This window comes from Pygocentrus nattereri, chromosome 1, assembly GCF_015220715.1.
Source record: "Pygocentrus nattereri isolate fPygNat1 chromosome 1, fPygNat1.pri, whole genome shotgun sequence".
Taxonomy (NCBI): domain Eukaryota; kingdom Metazoa; phylum Chordata; class Actinopteri; order Characiformes; family Serrasalmidae; genus Pygocentrus; species Pygocentrus nattereri.
Window position 1 is genome coordinate 45,349,808 of NC_051211.1, and position 13,309 is coordinate 45,363,116.

The window sequence follows — 13,309 nt, forward strand, 5'->3', positions numbered from 1 at the left end:
TGCTAATAAACTGATAAGTGTGTTTACTCATAAATATGTAACATAAAAATGGTCAAGCACTTATATTTTAATCCCCTTTAATTATCTTTTATTATACTTTAATTACTTTTATCTTTAATTACACTTTCTTCCACTGTGCAGTGTCGTATGAAGTTTTTGGGCTTTACTGGACATTTTCCTTCACTGCCACATATTCACTTAATGAAACTTTACCATTAATTACTGCTTTGTGTGTCCCTCTAGGTGATCTTCACTATTACTCTACTAATTATAATACAAATTTGTGATTAAGAGCAGCCCATACAGATTTCACTGTGAATCACAGGAAAAAAAAAAGTTGTTAGGCCTAAAACACAGGCTGCTTATCCAAAGAATGTAAACAGTTGCCTTTATAAGCATAAAAATGAAATATCTGTACACTGACAGAAGCTATCACATTATTTTCTTATTATTTAGGATTTAACAGATATATTTCCCACTTTACTTGAGGGGACACAAAACAAGTAGAGATAAATTAAGATATCAGTACCAAGTCTTAATCATGAGTCTATAGTATGAATTGTAGCTAGAATCATCTCTTTACTGGGAGACACACAAAGTGGTGATTAATTTATTACATTAAATCAGAAGATTAAATATCAGATAATTAACAAGATTAACACATAAGCACTTGTTAGTTCTCTTGCTACTTATTTATTTGAATAAACGTACATCAGTTCATTGCCAGTGTAGTAAGCAGTAGTTAATGCACAGTTAATAAGTAAATAAGCTCTGAACTATAACAAACTAAACTGATCGGTTAACTGTACATTCAATTACTAATTTCTAAGTACTAAATCAATAACTAATGCTTAATGAACAGTGAATTAGTGTACACATAATGAGTATGTAACTTATTTACATATAGTTATCAATTAATGTCTGACCTTTACTGTAAAGATTTACAGTGCATTTCTTTGTCATTGTGTTTATAATGGCTTCTTAACAGCTGCACATTCTTTCAGACCCATAGTGTTAAATTGCCTTCTAACAGTGGAAGGATGAACATAAAATCTGAAGCAATGTAAGTGGAGTGGAGCTTGATTTTCTTTTATGTCTCAAACACAAAAGCTTTAAGTACTTTAAGTGAGGACATTTGGGATGTGGTAGAATGGAAGATTCACAGCATGAATGTGTAGCTGCAAAATCTTTAACAGTTATGTGAAGCAATCATGTCAATGTGGACCAGAATCTCCCAGCACCTTGTTGAATATGTAGACATGCCACAGGTGAGTGTGTCTGGTGAGTGTGTGTGTGTGTGTGTGTGTGTGTGTGTGTGTGTGTGTGTGTGTGTGTGTGTGTGTGTGTGTGTGTGTGTGTGTGCACGTGTGCCTATACATATATTCATAGTACAGTGCAAAGGTTTTAGGCACCTATGAAACTTAGATTTAAAAGGCTCTATATCTTGGCTTGGTTCCCCAAAAGCATGTTAGTATGTTAGATGATTCCTAAATGGAAGAGCAAACATCACAAAAACTCAACCCCTTAAACTGATCTTAACATCAAGATTCTTTTGGGTAATTGTGCCTTGGGCAGATTATTATTATTTTTTTATTTGCTCAGAATTAACACTTACAGTACAAAAACCATACACACATATTCACAGTAGCTGTACAATACATTATTATTTTATTTATGTTGATCTATTGGTTTAACCAGTTTAAAGTGTCTCCTCATAGAAACCCTGTAAAATTTGTAGTCATCATTCAACATCTGGCCAATCAGTGCTTCATGTTAAATCTGGTGCACTCCTAATAGAATGTAACAGATCCATGGAGGCACCAGACATCTGGAACTAAACGTCGTCCTTCAAACTAACTCACAAACATGAATTTTGAAGAATTTGTACATACTCTAATGAAATATGGTGATTTTATAAGCAGAAATACAATTGTTGCCAAGACTAGCCACTTCATTAACTAAACCTCCTTATACTATGTACCACCACAGAGCAGGTACTATTAGGGTGGTGGATCATTCTCAGCACTGCAGTGACACTGACTTGGTGGTGGTGTGTTAGTGTTTGTTGCGCTAGTCTGAGTGGATCAGACACAGCAGTGTTGTTATAGATGTCCAGAAGCACTGGCAGACTACATATCATGATCTTCTCCACCGTCCTGATTATGCACTGGAGTTTGGCTTGTTCTTGTGACATGGAGAAACCAAACAAGATGGTTATGGATGATGTGAGGATGTACCTAATGATTGTGGTTTAGAACTGGATCATCATGCTCTGTGGCAGGTTGAATTTCTTCAGCTGTCTCAGGAAAAACATTCTCCTCTGTGCTGTCTTGGTTGTGGAGACTATATTCTCCTCACACTCTAGGTTCCTGGATTCACTGGTGTCCAGGAACTTGAGTGAATCCACATTGGAAATTACAGTTATTGATGATGAGTGTTGAGCCTGAGGTTCACCACCATCTCTAGAGTCTTTTGCATGTTCACCAGGAGATGAAAGGTGCTGCAGGGAAATTCTTCACCAACGGCTGTGAGATGTAGATGTTTGAAGCATGTGGGAACAGACCAAAGTTCTAATTGAAGGTGTTTGTGAAGATTTGTACTAGTTGATCAGGGTGGATGAAGAGACCAAGTCTGGCCTTGGTGCTCACTTTTTGGTTTATTGAAAAGCCTGAAGATGTCCAGCTCACTGATAAGGAGATAAGCAGGATGCAAAGATGAGAGACCCAGGATCGGGGAGGGCAGGGGACAGGAAGGCTGATTATTGTTTTTTTTTTCCCACTTTCCACATTTTTCAAATTCTAATCTACAGTACAACAAGTCTTTAGAGAGCTGGCAGTCATTCAGGAAGCAAGAGTTTTTCTAACCTTGTAGTTGCTGATCCCTTGTAAGCCTTTCCAGATTTAAGTAGTTTTGCAGCAATGTGGCCTGTCCAAGTATTTTTTCTTTACTGCTTTAATCCCTTTCTCCAGCCTGTTTTCCTGTGTTCCTGTTTTTGGCCTTTTTATTGAGAATTCTGTCCCGTTTCCTGAGTGCTATTTTCTTTTTCCTTCTGAAACTGTTGGAGTTCATTTTTGTACCAATATGAGCTTGAAAATACCATTGGATGAGCAAAGTTGCAAGACTCCAACCATATTATCACAATTGCTATCATTTGTAGCCACCAAAATAAGGAATGGCCAAATGCGTCCAAGCAAATAAGAAATATACTGGAATTATACTAACAGATTATACTTATACTGGCATGAAAATGAAACATACAGCTCAGGAGCAACATGCAGGAAGCAGGACACAACAAGGTCACTGTTACAGGATCACTATTTCTGCTCTATTTGCCAAACAGATGCACTTTGTAGTTCTACAGTTACAGAATGTAATTCATCTGTTTTGCTGTATATATATTAGCTGAAACAGATTGAGGAAAATGTGATGTGTTGCATCGCCACTCTCCTCACATCACTCTCCTCTCTTTCTGCTTTGTCCTATCTCAACCTCAGCCATATTTCATCCCTCTACTCATTCTTCATCTTGCCTCTTCCCTTCTTATGCATCCTGACCATCTTTGTTCATCCTATTCCTCCGTCTTCATCCAGGCTTTCCTCTTTTATCCTACTACTTCCCATCTTTTCATTATTCATCTCATCCCCTTCACTAATTCAACTTTTCACTGTCCATTCAAACACCCCACCACTCTTCCTTCATTTTACCCCCTTCCTGCATAATGTTCCTTTTTCATCTCTCTCCTCCTCAACTTATCCCATGCCATCTCCCCTTTATCCTACTCCATCTTATTCCAGCTGCCAGCCCTGTCAGAGTCTCAGCTTATTCATTCTCTGCACCACTCTCTGTCTGTTGCCAACAACTGATTCTTCATGCCTTCCAATTCTACTGGCCCATCTTTGCAGATCCTTTGGGGTCATGTAAACATAATTAGTGTCATTCATAGTATTTTTAATGCAAAGACTAACACAGTGAACAACCATGTCAGTGTGAATGTGGAATAAACATTGCTGACTGACCAAAATATAACCTATGATTTGCATTTCATAGTTACAGTGCTGTGAGAAAGGATTTGTCTTCTTCTGTTCTTCTTTTGTATATTTGTGACACCTGAATGTTTGACATCGTCAAACTATGTTTAATATTAGACAAAGATAACCCTCGTAAACACAAAACACTGTTTTTAAATGATGATCTTATTTATTGAGTAAAAAACTGTTGAGCCCTACATGACCCTATGTGGAAAAGTAATTGCTCCCATCCATCCATCCATCCATCCATCCATCCATCCATCCATCCATTGCTCCCTAAGATACTAAATCCACCAGTAACTAAATTAAATTGAATTTTGGGTTCAATTTCACTAACCACACCCAGGCATGATTACTGCCAGACCTGTTGAATCTAAACATCAGTTCAATAGAACAATGTAAATCTGGCAATGCAAGAATGCAATGGCAGCAAGAAGGTCTCAAAAAGTGATGTCTTCTGAAAAGGGTTACAAAGCCATTTCTAAGGCTCCAGCAAACCACAGTGAGTACAATTATACAGAAATGGAGAAAGTTTGACTGGCCAGCCTACCAAATTTGCCGAGGGCATCAATGACTCATACAGGAGGTGACAAAAGAACCCATATAAAGGGTCACCATTACATCTGGTGTAAAGTTACCAACAGTAAAACTTGGTGGTGGTAGTGTGATAGTCTGGTGCTACTTTGCTTTTGCAGGACCTGGATGACTGGTCACAATTGATGGAACCTTGAATTCTGCTCTCTGTCAGAAAATCATGAAGGAGAATATCCACCCATCAGTTTGTGCCCTAAAGCTCAAGCTCAGTTGGGTTATGTAGCAGGACAATGATCCAAAGCACACAAGAAACTCCACCTCTCAATGGCTGAAAAGGAACAAAATCAAGGTTTTGGAGTGGCTTAGTCAAAGTCCTGACTTAAATCTCATTGAGATGTTGGCACTACCTTAAATGGGCAGTTCTTGGTCAAAAACCCCATCTAATATAGCCGTAATAAACAAATCTATAAAGAACATTTTCTATTTTATTTTCTAATTATTTTCTATTAAAATTAGTGGGATGATCTGAAACATTTAAATGTGAAAAATTAGTGAAAATAAAAGATGGGGCAAATACTTTTTTTCACACCAGTGTAAATAAGGACAGCGTCTATGTGATGTGTTTAATGTTTAATGTTTTGCAGAAAGTGCTTTGTCAATATTTTACCATTTACATGAATGTAGGAAACTGAAATTCGACAAAAACATGGAAAAAACAATTTGCCTCACTCCTGATAACTTCAAACTGACTGACAACATAAAAGCAAAACCTTGAGTTATACAAATATAAGTCACATGAGAATTACAGCACAGGACTATTAGATTTACAGTTTACTTAAAAAGATCAATCATAATTTAAAATCTTGATGTTAGTATCAAAGTTGAGCATAGAATAAAACTTTCCTTTCACCACTAGCAGAAAATAAAATCTACTGGACAAGTAGATTCATGTGGAAGGAAAACTATATAAGCAACTATCTCCTTGTGAACTTCTCACTTTTGTTTATGTTATGCACATTTGTTATGTGGTTACATCACACACAGGTCATAGAAGGTCCAAGCTTACTGGTGGTCCTCATCGTTGCTCTGGGAGAGTGGAGGTGCTTCATGAAGAGACCTGGTCCACGGTGTGTGATGCTGACTTTGACCAGCAGGATGCAGAGGTTGTGTGTGGAGAGCTGGGCTGTGGGCTTCCTGTGGAGGTGCTGGGAGCAGCTGCTTTTGGCAGAGGGGAGGGTCAGGTGTGGTCAAAGGAACTTCAGTGTAGAGGAATTGAATCTGAGATTTCCCTTTGTCCAACATCATCTTCACTTAGACTCAACTGCACCCATGGCAGTGATGTGGGACTCATATGTTCTGGTTAAGTATAACATTTGAGCTTTTTTATATTGGATATTAATCAGGGCTGTGCAATGCAGCAATATTGTCACACATGCTAGGAAAAATTAATCCTGTGTGAATGTAAACAAGGTAACAGTCACACGTGTTAGACCTTTGTGTGTGTATGTCTTTGATCATTTATTTTGTTGTGTTGAAGTGCTCATGGAAATTGTAGTCATTTGCTAGGTCAGTTATTCATGAGCCATTTTAACTTTTGGATTTGATCGATATTGAGTGATCTGCTCAGTGTAGTTGCAAAAGCTTTAATGCAGGTAGGGGTTTAATGTTTGTGTTTGTTGTAGTCCATCAGGTAAATCAAACAGTAAAAAACAAATGCAGATGTTTGTAAACAAGGTGGTTGTGATGTAGAAGTAATTTAGTGTGGGATTTTAAAGTTATACTTAGTGACAATAACAATTTAAGATTTTCAGTTTGCCTGCTGAAAAAAAGGTCTCTTGAATCAAACCAAGAATTAAAAATACAAAACAAACAAACTAACTAATGAATAAGATACAAACTTTTAGAGTATGATCTGTTTATTTACAGTTAAAATGACAATTGTTTTAGATTTTTTACCATTTATACTTTATATAACATTTTATGTAGTTTTTTTTATCTCAATGAAAATTTTGTTTGAACATCAATACTTTCATAACACTGTCACATGATCAACAATTTTATGTACCTGGCCCTGTTAATGACTTACTTCATGTTGTGCTATAGTTATTACTGTACCTGTATTTCTGTTGAACTGCTGTATCAATAAATAACTGCTGTTTCACTTTGTGTGCTCAGGTCACACTCAGGCTTGGCTGGTGAACGGCTCTGACTCCTGTTCTGGTCGAGTGGAGCTCCAGTACCTCAGTGAATGGGGCACAGTGTGTGATGTAAGCTGGGATATGAGAGCTGCCAGTGTCCTCTGTGGTCAGCTGAAGTGTGGGAGTGCTGTGGCTGTGTTGGGGTCAGACTGGTTTGGGGAGGGGAGTGGCCAGATCTGGGCTGATGTGTTTGATTGTGAGGGGAACGAAACACACCTGTCAAAATGTCCCATTTCATCATGGAGTCACACTGCATGCTCTCATAAACAGGATACTGGAGTCATCTGCAGTGGTGAGATTTACAGGTCATAATTAAAAACATGTTTAATGAATGAATATGATATAAAAAGCAAAGCATCTCATAAAGTCAACAAAATGAATTCATTTAGGTTCACTCATGGCAGTTCACGAGGGGCGAGTGAGGTTGTCTGGAGGGATGGAGTGTGAGGGGGAGGTGGAGGTTTACTTCAAGCAGGACTGGAGGAGAGTTCTGCTGGACTACTGGAGTGAGTCTGTGGCCTCTGTGGTCTGCAGACAGCTGGGCTGTGGCTCCGTGTTCAGCTTCTCCAGCTCCTCTACATCCAGTCCTGAACACAGTCACATGTGTGTGACGGGTTTCAATTGTTCTGGGAGTGAAGCTCATCTGGGGAACTGCAGCAGCGCACAAGCAGTCAACTGCAGCTCCAGAGATCAGCTCTCAATCACCTGCTCTGGTATGTATTTTGGAATTATTTTAAAACACATTAATAAAACCAGGTGTGGAAACTTTATTACCTAGTTTACTGTATGTAATTAACATTTTTGAATATTCATATGATTATCATTTCAATAAGTTCATTTTAAAATAGCCGTAATAAATTAGCACAACCTGAAGGGAAAGTAATTGATGTGATTGATACTGCACTATTTACCCTACTAATGCCAGCAATTCACTCTATGTAACATGTAAATACACTTATATGCCAAAGATCATACACCAGCAGTATGTAAGTTAATTATGAAGTGGACAGCTTGGGAATGCCCACACTGGTTTAAGTTGTGAGGTGTTATCTTGTGAGAGAGGATGAACACTGGCTAGCATGCTGATGGCAAGGTGACGTGAATTATGAGTTCAAACGAGGCATGACAGTGTGTGCCTGATGGATAGGAAATTCCATTTACAAAGTTGTGCAGGCATTTAACATTTCTCAATCCATAGTGTCATGTCTGTACTGGAATACATCATCCACACCCCTGTACTGTGTGGCTTGCTCGAGGTCCATTTGGCACCCATGATTTCTAAAAATATCTAGACCCAGAATTCACATGCCTTGGACCTTGATGACTCATGTCCAACAGAGCAGATCATGAATCTCCTTCAATGTGACAGAAGTCTGATATGGATGTTTACAACACCATAGCCACTGTTTATTTTCTGCCTGTGCTGTTTTTTTGTTTGTTTGTTTGTTTGTTAGTTTTTTTGGCTAGGCCAGCATTTTTAAACTGCTTACTGAGTAGATCACATCGTATATGAGCAACATTTATATTTTATGGGTAATATTTAATGTTAAAATTCAGGTTAGTTTGACAGCATTTGATGAAAAACGTATTTGGTAGTTGCACTGAAAGCTCCATTAAGTAACCTAAAGGTTGTATCCTGATGCAAAGAAGAGCTTTTCTCGGAAACTTGAGTTAAGTTTTGGCTCCTGAATTTCATAGAAAATTCTCCATTATTTTCTCAATGCAGGAAATTATTACATGGAATAAATTTATTATGAAACTGGAACAAACAAATTACTAGGACAGAATTTGAAAGTCTCCTTTCTTCATGACTTCATCACTTTTCTAAATGTGTAATTTTAGCTCACAGCTCCATCAGGCTGGTTGGCTCTGGGGGAGACTGTGCAGGAAGGTTGGAGGTTTTCCACAGTGGCTCATGGGGGACAGTGTGTGATGACTTGTGGGATATTGAGGATGCGCAGGTGGTCTGTAGACAGCTGCAATGTGGAGTGGCTCTCAGTGCTCCGGTACCAGCCCAGTTTGGACCTGGAACTGGACCCATATGGCTGAATGAGGTGGAGTGTGAGGGAAACGAGACGTCCCTGTTTAACTGCAGATTTCAGCTGTGTGGAGAAGATGAATGTGGCCACATGGAGGACGTAGGAGTCGTGTGTTCCGGTAAAGTACTGACTGACTGTCGCGGTTGGCTCCTCCCAGTCCTGTCCATGTGCTCATGTTTTGGTCTTGTAACTCCGCCCCTGATTGTTATCACCTGTCCCTCATTGTTCCGTGTATTTAAGCCCTGTGTTTGCCCCTTCCGTTTGCCAGTCTTTGTATCTTTGTATCTTTGTATCTTTGTATCCCTGTATCGGTCTTTGTTTAAGGTTGTTTGCTGGTCGCTCTGGTTTTTGTCATGTCTACTTCCCGTTCCGTCCGCATCGGCTATATGAACCTGGACTGTTCTGACCACGACCCTGGATTTGCCCCTAATAAATCTCGCTTATCTCCGCGTATGCGTCCGCCTCCTCGCTCCCCCTTACACTGACATTCTTATAGATAGTGTACAGACATGTAGCTTATCACAGCTGTGGATTACTCACAATGTGTAAACTGATGTGAAGAAAGGCAAACAATATGAATTTATTTTTCAACTTATCAATGCAAAGATTCTGTTCTGCTTAATTTATAAAAAATGTAACACAAAGTTGATTCTAAAATACCTCCAAGACTTAATAGTAAGTGTCCTTCTCCCACCAGAGTTTAAAGAGATCAGACTCACTGAGGGCTGTCAGGGGAATCTGGAAGTGTTCTACAATGAAACTTGGGGTAATGTGTGTACAAATAACATGGGTGAAGAAGTAGCAAATTTGGTCTGTCAAGAGCTGAACTGTGGAAGATCAGGCAGTTTGAGCCAAACCAAAACAAGAATCGAATCAGCTCCTAACTGGCTGGATGATCTGAAATGTAGGAAACATGACTCCACTCTGTGGCACTGTCCATCTTCAGCCTGGGGACAGAACAGCTGTGATAATCTAAATGAAGTGGCTCACATTACCTGCTCAGGTAGGCAGTTTCTCTCTCTAGTTGATATTACCATAGTAGAATTATTTGCGTCTGACAGAAGACATAAAAACGATGGCAGATATGCGGATCTGAGATCTGTGAAATGAAATTGGTTGGTAAGCTGTATGATTTTGTGGTCTTTAAAGTTATGTGTGAGAACAAAGCAGTTAATTGGTTAATAATGTTAATAGATGTTTTCTCTATTAACAGGAGAGATAAATCATTCTTTGCTGCAAAACCATCTGAAATGCTCCTCATTTCCAACCCAGAGTCAATGCTCAAGTAAGGACACTCAAACACAACAGAGTTCAGAGTTTGAAAAATGAGATGATGTGCTAAGAACAAGTGTTCCTGCATTCTAATGCTCAGTGCCGTCTGGTCTCTAATATTAGAACGTCAACAAAGTTGTTGTTATTTTAACTTTTCACTAAATTGTACTGGAGTTGAAAGTAGACATTTAACTTTAATTTGAGCATACTTATATTCAAGTCTAGTAAAGATGTAGGAATTACAATTTCCATACATACCCCTCAATTTTAGGGGCTAAAAGTAATTAAACAAAAGTCTGTTCTTCTGATCACTGGCCAGGTGAGTGATACACCACAATATGTCACATACATGTCAACAGAGAAAATACAGAGTTCATTTCAAGTGTGGCATTTGCATTTGGAATCAAAAATACAGTGGTGAGCTCAAAATACCAAAGGGCCTGCAAGACCATGGAAAATTACTGTGGAGGATGATAGAAGAATTGTTTCTCTGGTGAAGAAAAAAACACTTCCCAACAGATGACCGTATCAAGAGCACCATGCAGGAGGTAGGCATTTCTATGACCACAATCAAGAGTGGCCAAAGTAAATGCAGAGGATTTACCATATGGAGTAAACCACTGGTAAACCTCAAAAAACAAAAGATCTAGTGTAGGTACAGTATAGTACCTTGTACTTCTTATGGACAGATGGGAAGAGATACATGTGGAGAAAGGAGAGAACTGCAAATGATCCAAAGCATATTACCTTATTTGTCAAGCTTGGTGGGGGTAGTGTTATGATGTAGGCATGTATGAGCCGATGGAGTGGATTTATTTGTATTTATTGGTGATTTGACTACTAAGAAATGCAGCGGGATGCATTCTGAAGAGTATGGGGCTCTAGTTTCAGCTCAGGTTCAGCCAAATGCTTCAAAACTCATTAAACAATGTTTCACAGTGTAAATGGACAATGACCAAAGCATACTGTGAAAAGCAACCCAAGACATTAAGTATCGACTAACTAACATGAAGTAATGCATTAGTTAACATGAAGTAATGCATTAGTTAACATGAAGTAATGCATTATTTAAACATGAAGTAATGCATTAGTTAACATGAAGTAATGCATTAGTTAAGAGAGTTAAATACTTTTACTTCTACTTAACACTGTTTGCTTAATTCCATTTCAGTCAATAATGTTTAGTTGCTTATTTGTGATGGTTCATCTTTGGCCCTGTATTAAAGCTCAATAATATATACAATATAATTTAACCTGTAACATATTCTTATGCATGTATTCAAGAAGGAATCATACGTACCATTCTCGCATAACGATCAGGCCTGGATGAGGCAGCTTGATGAAATTATTTACGTACCTTCAACCTCTCTTCTTTTAGCTTTATTTCATGATGCATATGCGTGAATGCAAATGTGACTTTTTTTTGTAAGTCCTCCTATATTTACAATTGCAAATATAAGCAATGAGTGTATACACATACATTTCATAAAAAACACCCTCAAACTTAATAAAAACCAATCATGCCTTTGTAAAGCATTACTAACATCTGTTAAACATTACCAATCCTTTATTATGACTTGTTCAATGAATCAAACATACCTGATGTAAAGTGTAAACCAGTATTGTGTTAGTGATCGTAAAACAGTAATGGAAGGTATACCTTTTTAAAAAGTAAGGCAAATGTGTGACCAAACAACATACTATATATGTTTTTTTTGTTTATTCACAGCATAACAGTGGTTGTGTTTATTGTATCCAGAACATTTTTATTCATTTAACATTACACAAATACTGAATCTGAATCTGAATAAACAATTTCAGACTACTTAATTATAAACACTTACACAATATAATATTTCAGATAGAGATATATGAACGCTAGTAATAAAACAGTATTTTAACAGTTTATTGATATCAGAACCATCATTCAAATTTTATTAGAAACCCCTGCCCTGCAGCTTGGCTTGTTGGTGTACAGTAATAAACTGTAGGTCATCTTTTCAATGTATAGTCTATTTTATTTTGATACTGCTGCTTAGTTACTACCAAGTTGCTCCTGTCTAGATATTGTCAGCTAGTGGATCACTGATAAAACCTAATCAAAACCATATTCACCATGACAGTGTTACTGCTGTACTGAAAGTTGATCTATACCCAAATATACATGGTAAACAATAAGGGCTGAACTGGTTAATCTTTCAGCCCTAGTAAACATGTTATTTCTAATTGGCTGTTAAAATCGAATTGTAAAGGTACACTAAACAGAAAACAGCTTGCGAATATCCTTCAGCAGCCTGCCCAGAGGACCATCTCTGTGACATTTTCCCAACCAGTAAGTCCACTCTATTAGCTTAAGATGTTCAATTAAAATACTTTCTGTTCGATTTCCCCTCAGTCTCCATACATGTCCTTTGTATGATGACCATGCTCTTTCTAAGTGTTGTGTGTGAGCACCAGTATGAGAGTTGGCAAAGTTCCTGCTGTGATTGACAGTGAGGTGGATGTATCCCATATCTGAAAGGGCACCTCTCTATGCTCTCCATTCATCACTAATGATGGTACTTCCTTGGCGCACATGGCGTCGCACCAGGGGAAGAAGAGCACGTCTTGACCTATGTTCCACAAGCCGCAAAACCGGTCTGCGAGTTTGACCGCGAACTCCTAATATTCCAAACACCCATTTCTTTCTCCTCCATGTTTGGCCAGCTCTACCTCACCCATACTGTAAATAGAACAACAAAAGAAACACTATCACTGAAACTACATTATCTACCATTTGAAGAATATATCATGCAAAAATATTTAGTGATTAGTAATAAAATCTTGAGAAAACTCAAATGGTATGACAGGAAAATAATTTGTTTTACATTCTGTTAATGCATTGTTTTAGCCTAAATCAACATCATGGTAGCCAAATAATAAGAGTCAATGATAATAATTCATGTGTTCTACAGTATCAGTCAAAACTTTGGACTGTTTAGTTGGACATTCAGTTAAATGATATGTGAGTGTCTAAATCCTGAGACTGGTACTGTAGCTGCACTGTAGTCCATCTGATTCACTGAATAGTGTTAACCCCTTTTCAAAGAATTTAGAATCGTTTACCAATTGTATAATTTTTGCAGAGGAATTTGTCCTCAGCAACCTATATGTGCAGTGAAACACCCACATAAACACACTCTAGTAAAAACAAATATAGTAGGGGGCAGTGAGCACACGTTTCCAGAGCTGTGGGCAG

General features: G+C 38.1%; 1 protein-coding gene across 1 annotated transcript in view; it reads left to right on the forward strand.

The window, feature by feature from the left end:
- LOC108444118 (scavenger receptor cysteine-rich type 1 protein M130-like) overlaps positions 1-13,309 on the forward strand; it is a 44,295-nt gene that overhangs the window by 16,430 nt on the left and 14,556 nt on the right. Inside the window, exons 7-12 of the mRNA XM_037540183.1 lie at positions 5,607-5,921; positions 6,738-7,052; positions 7,150-7,473; positions 8,603-8,917; positions 9,497-9,802; positions 10,013-10,084. Of these exons, the coding sequence (XP_037396080.1) occupies positions 5,607-5,921; positions 6,738-7,052; positions 7,150-7,473; positions 8,603-8,917; positions 9,497-9,802; positions 10,013-10,084 (1,647 nt within the window). The remainder of the gene's footprint in view (positions 1-5,606; positions 5,922-6,737; positions 7,053-7,149; positions 7,474-8,602; positions 8,918-9,496; positions 9,803-10,012; positions 10,085-13,309) is intronic.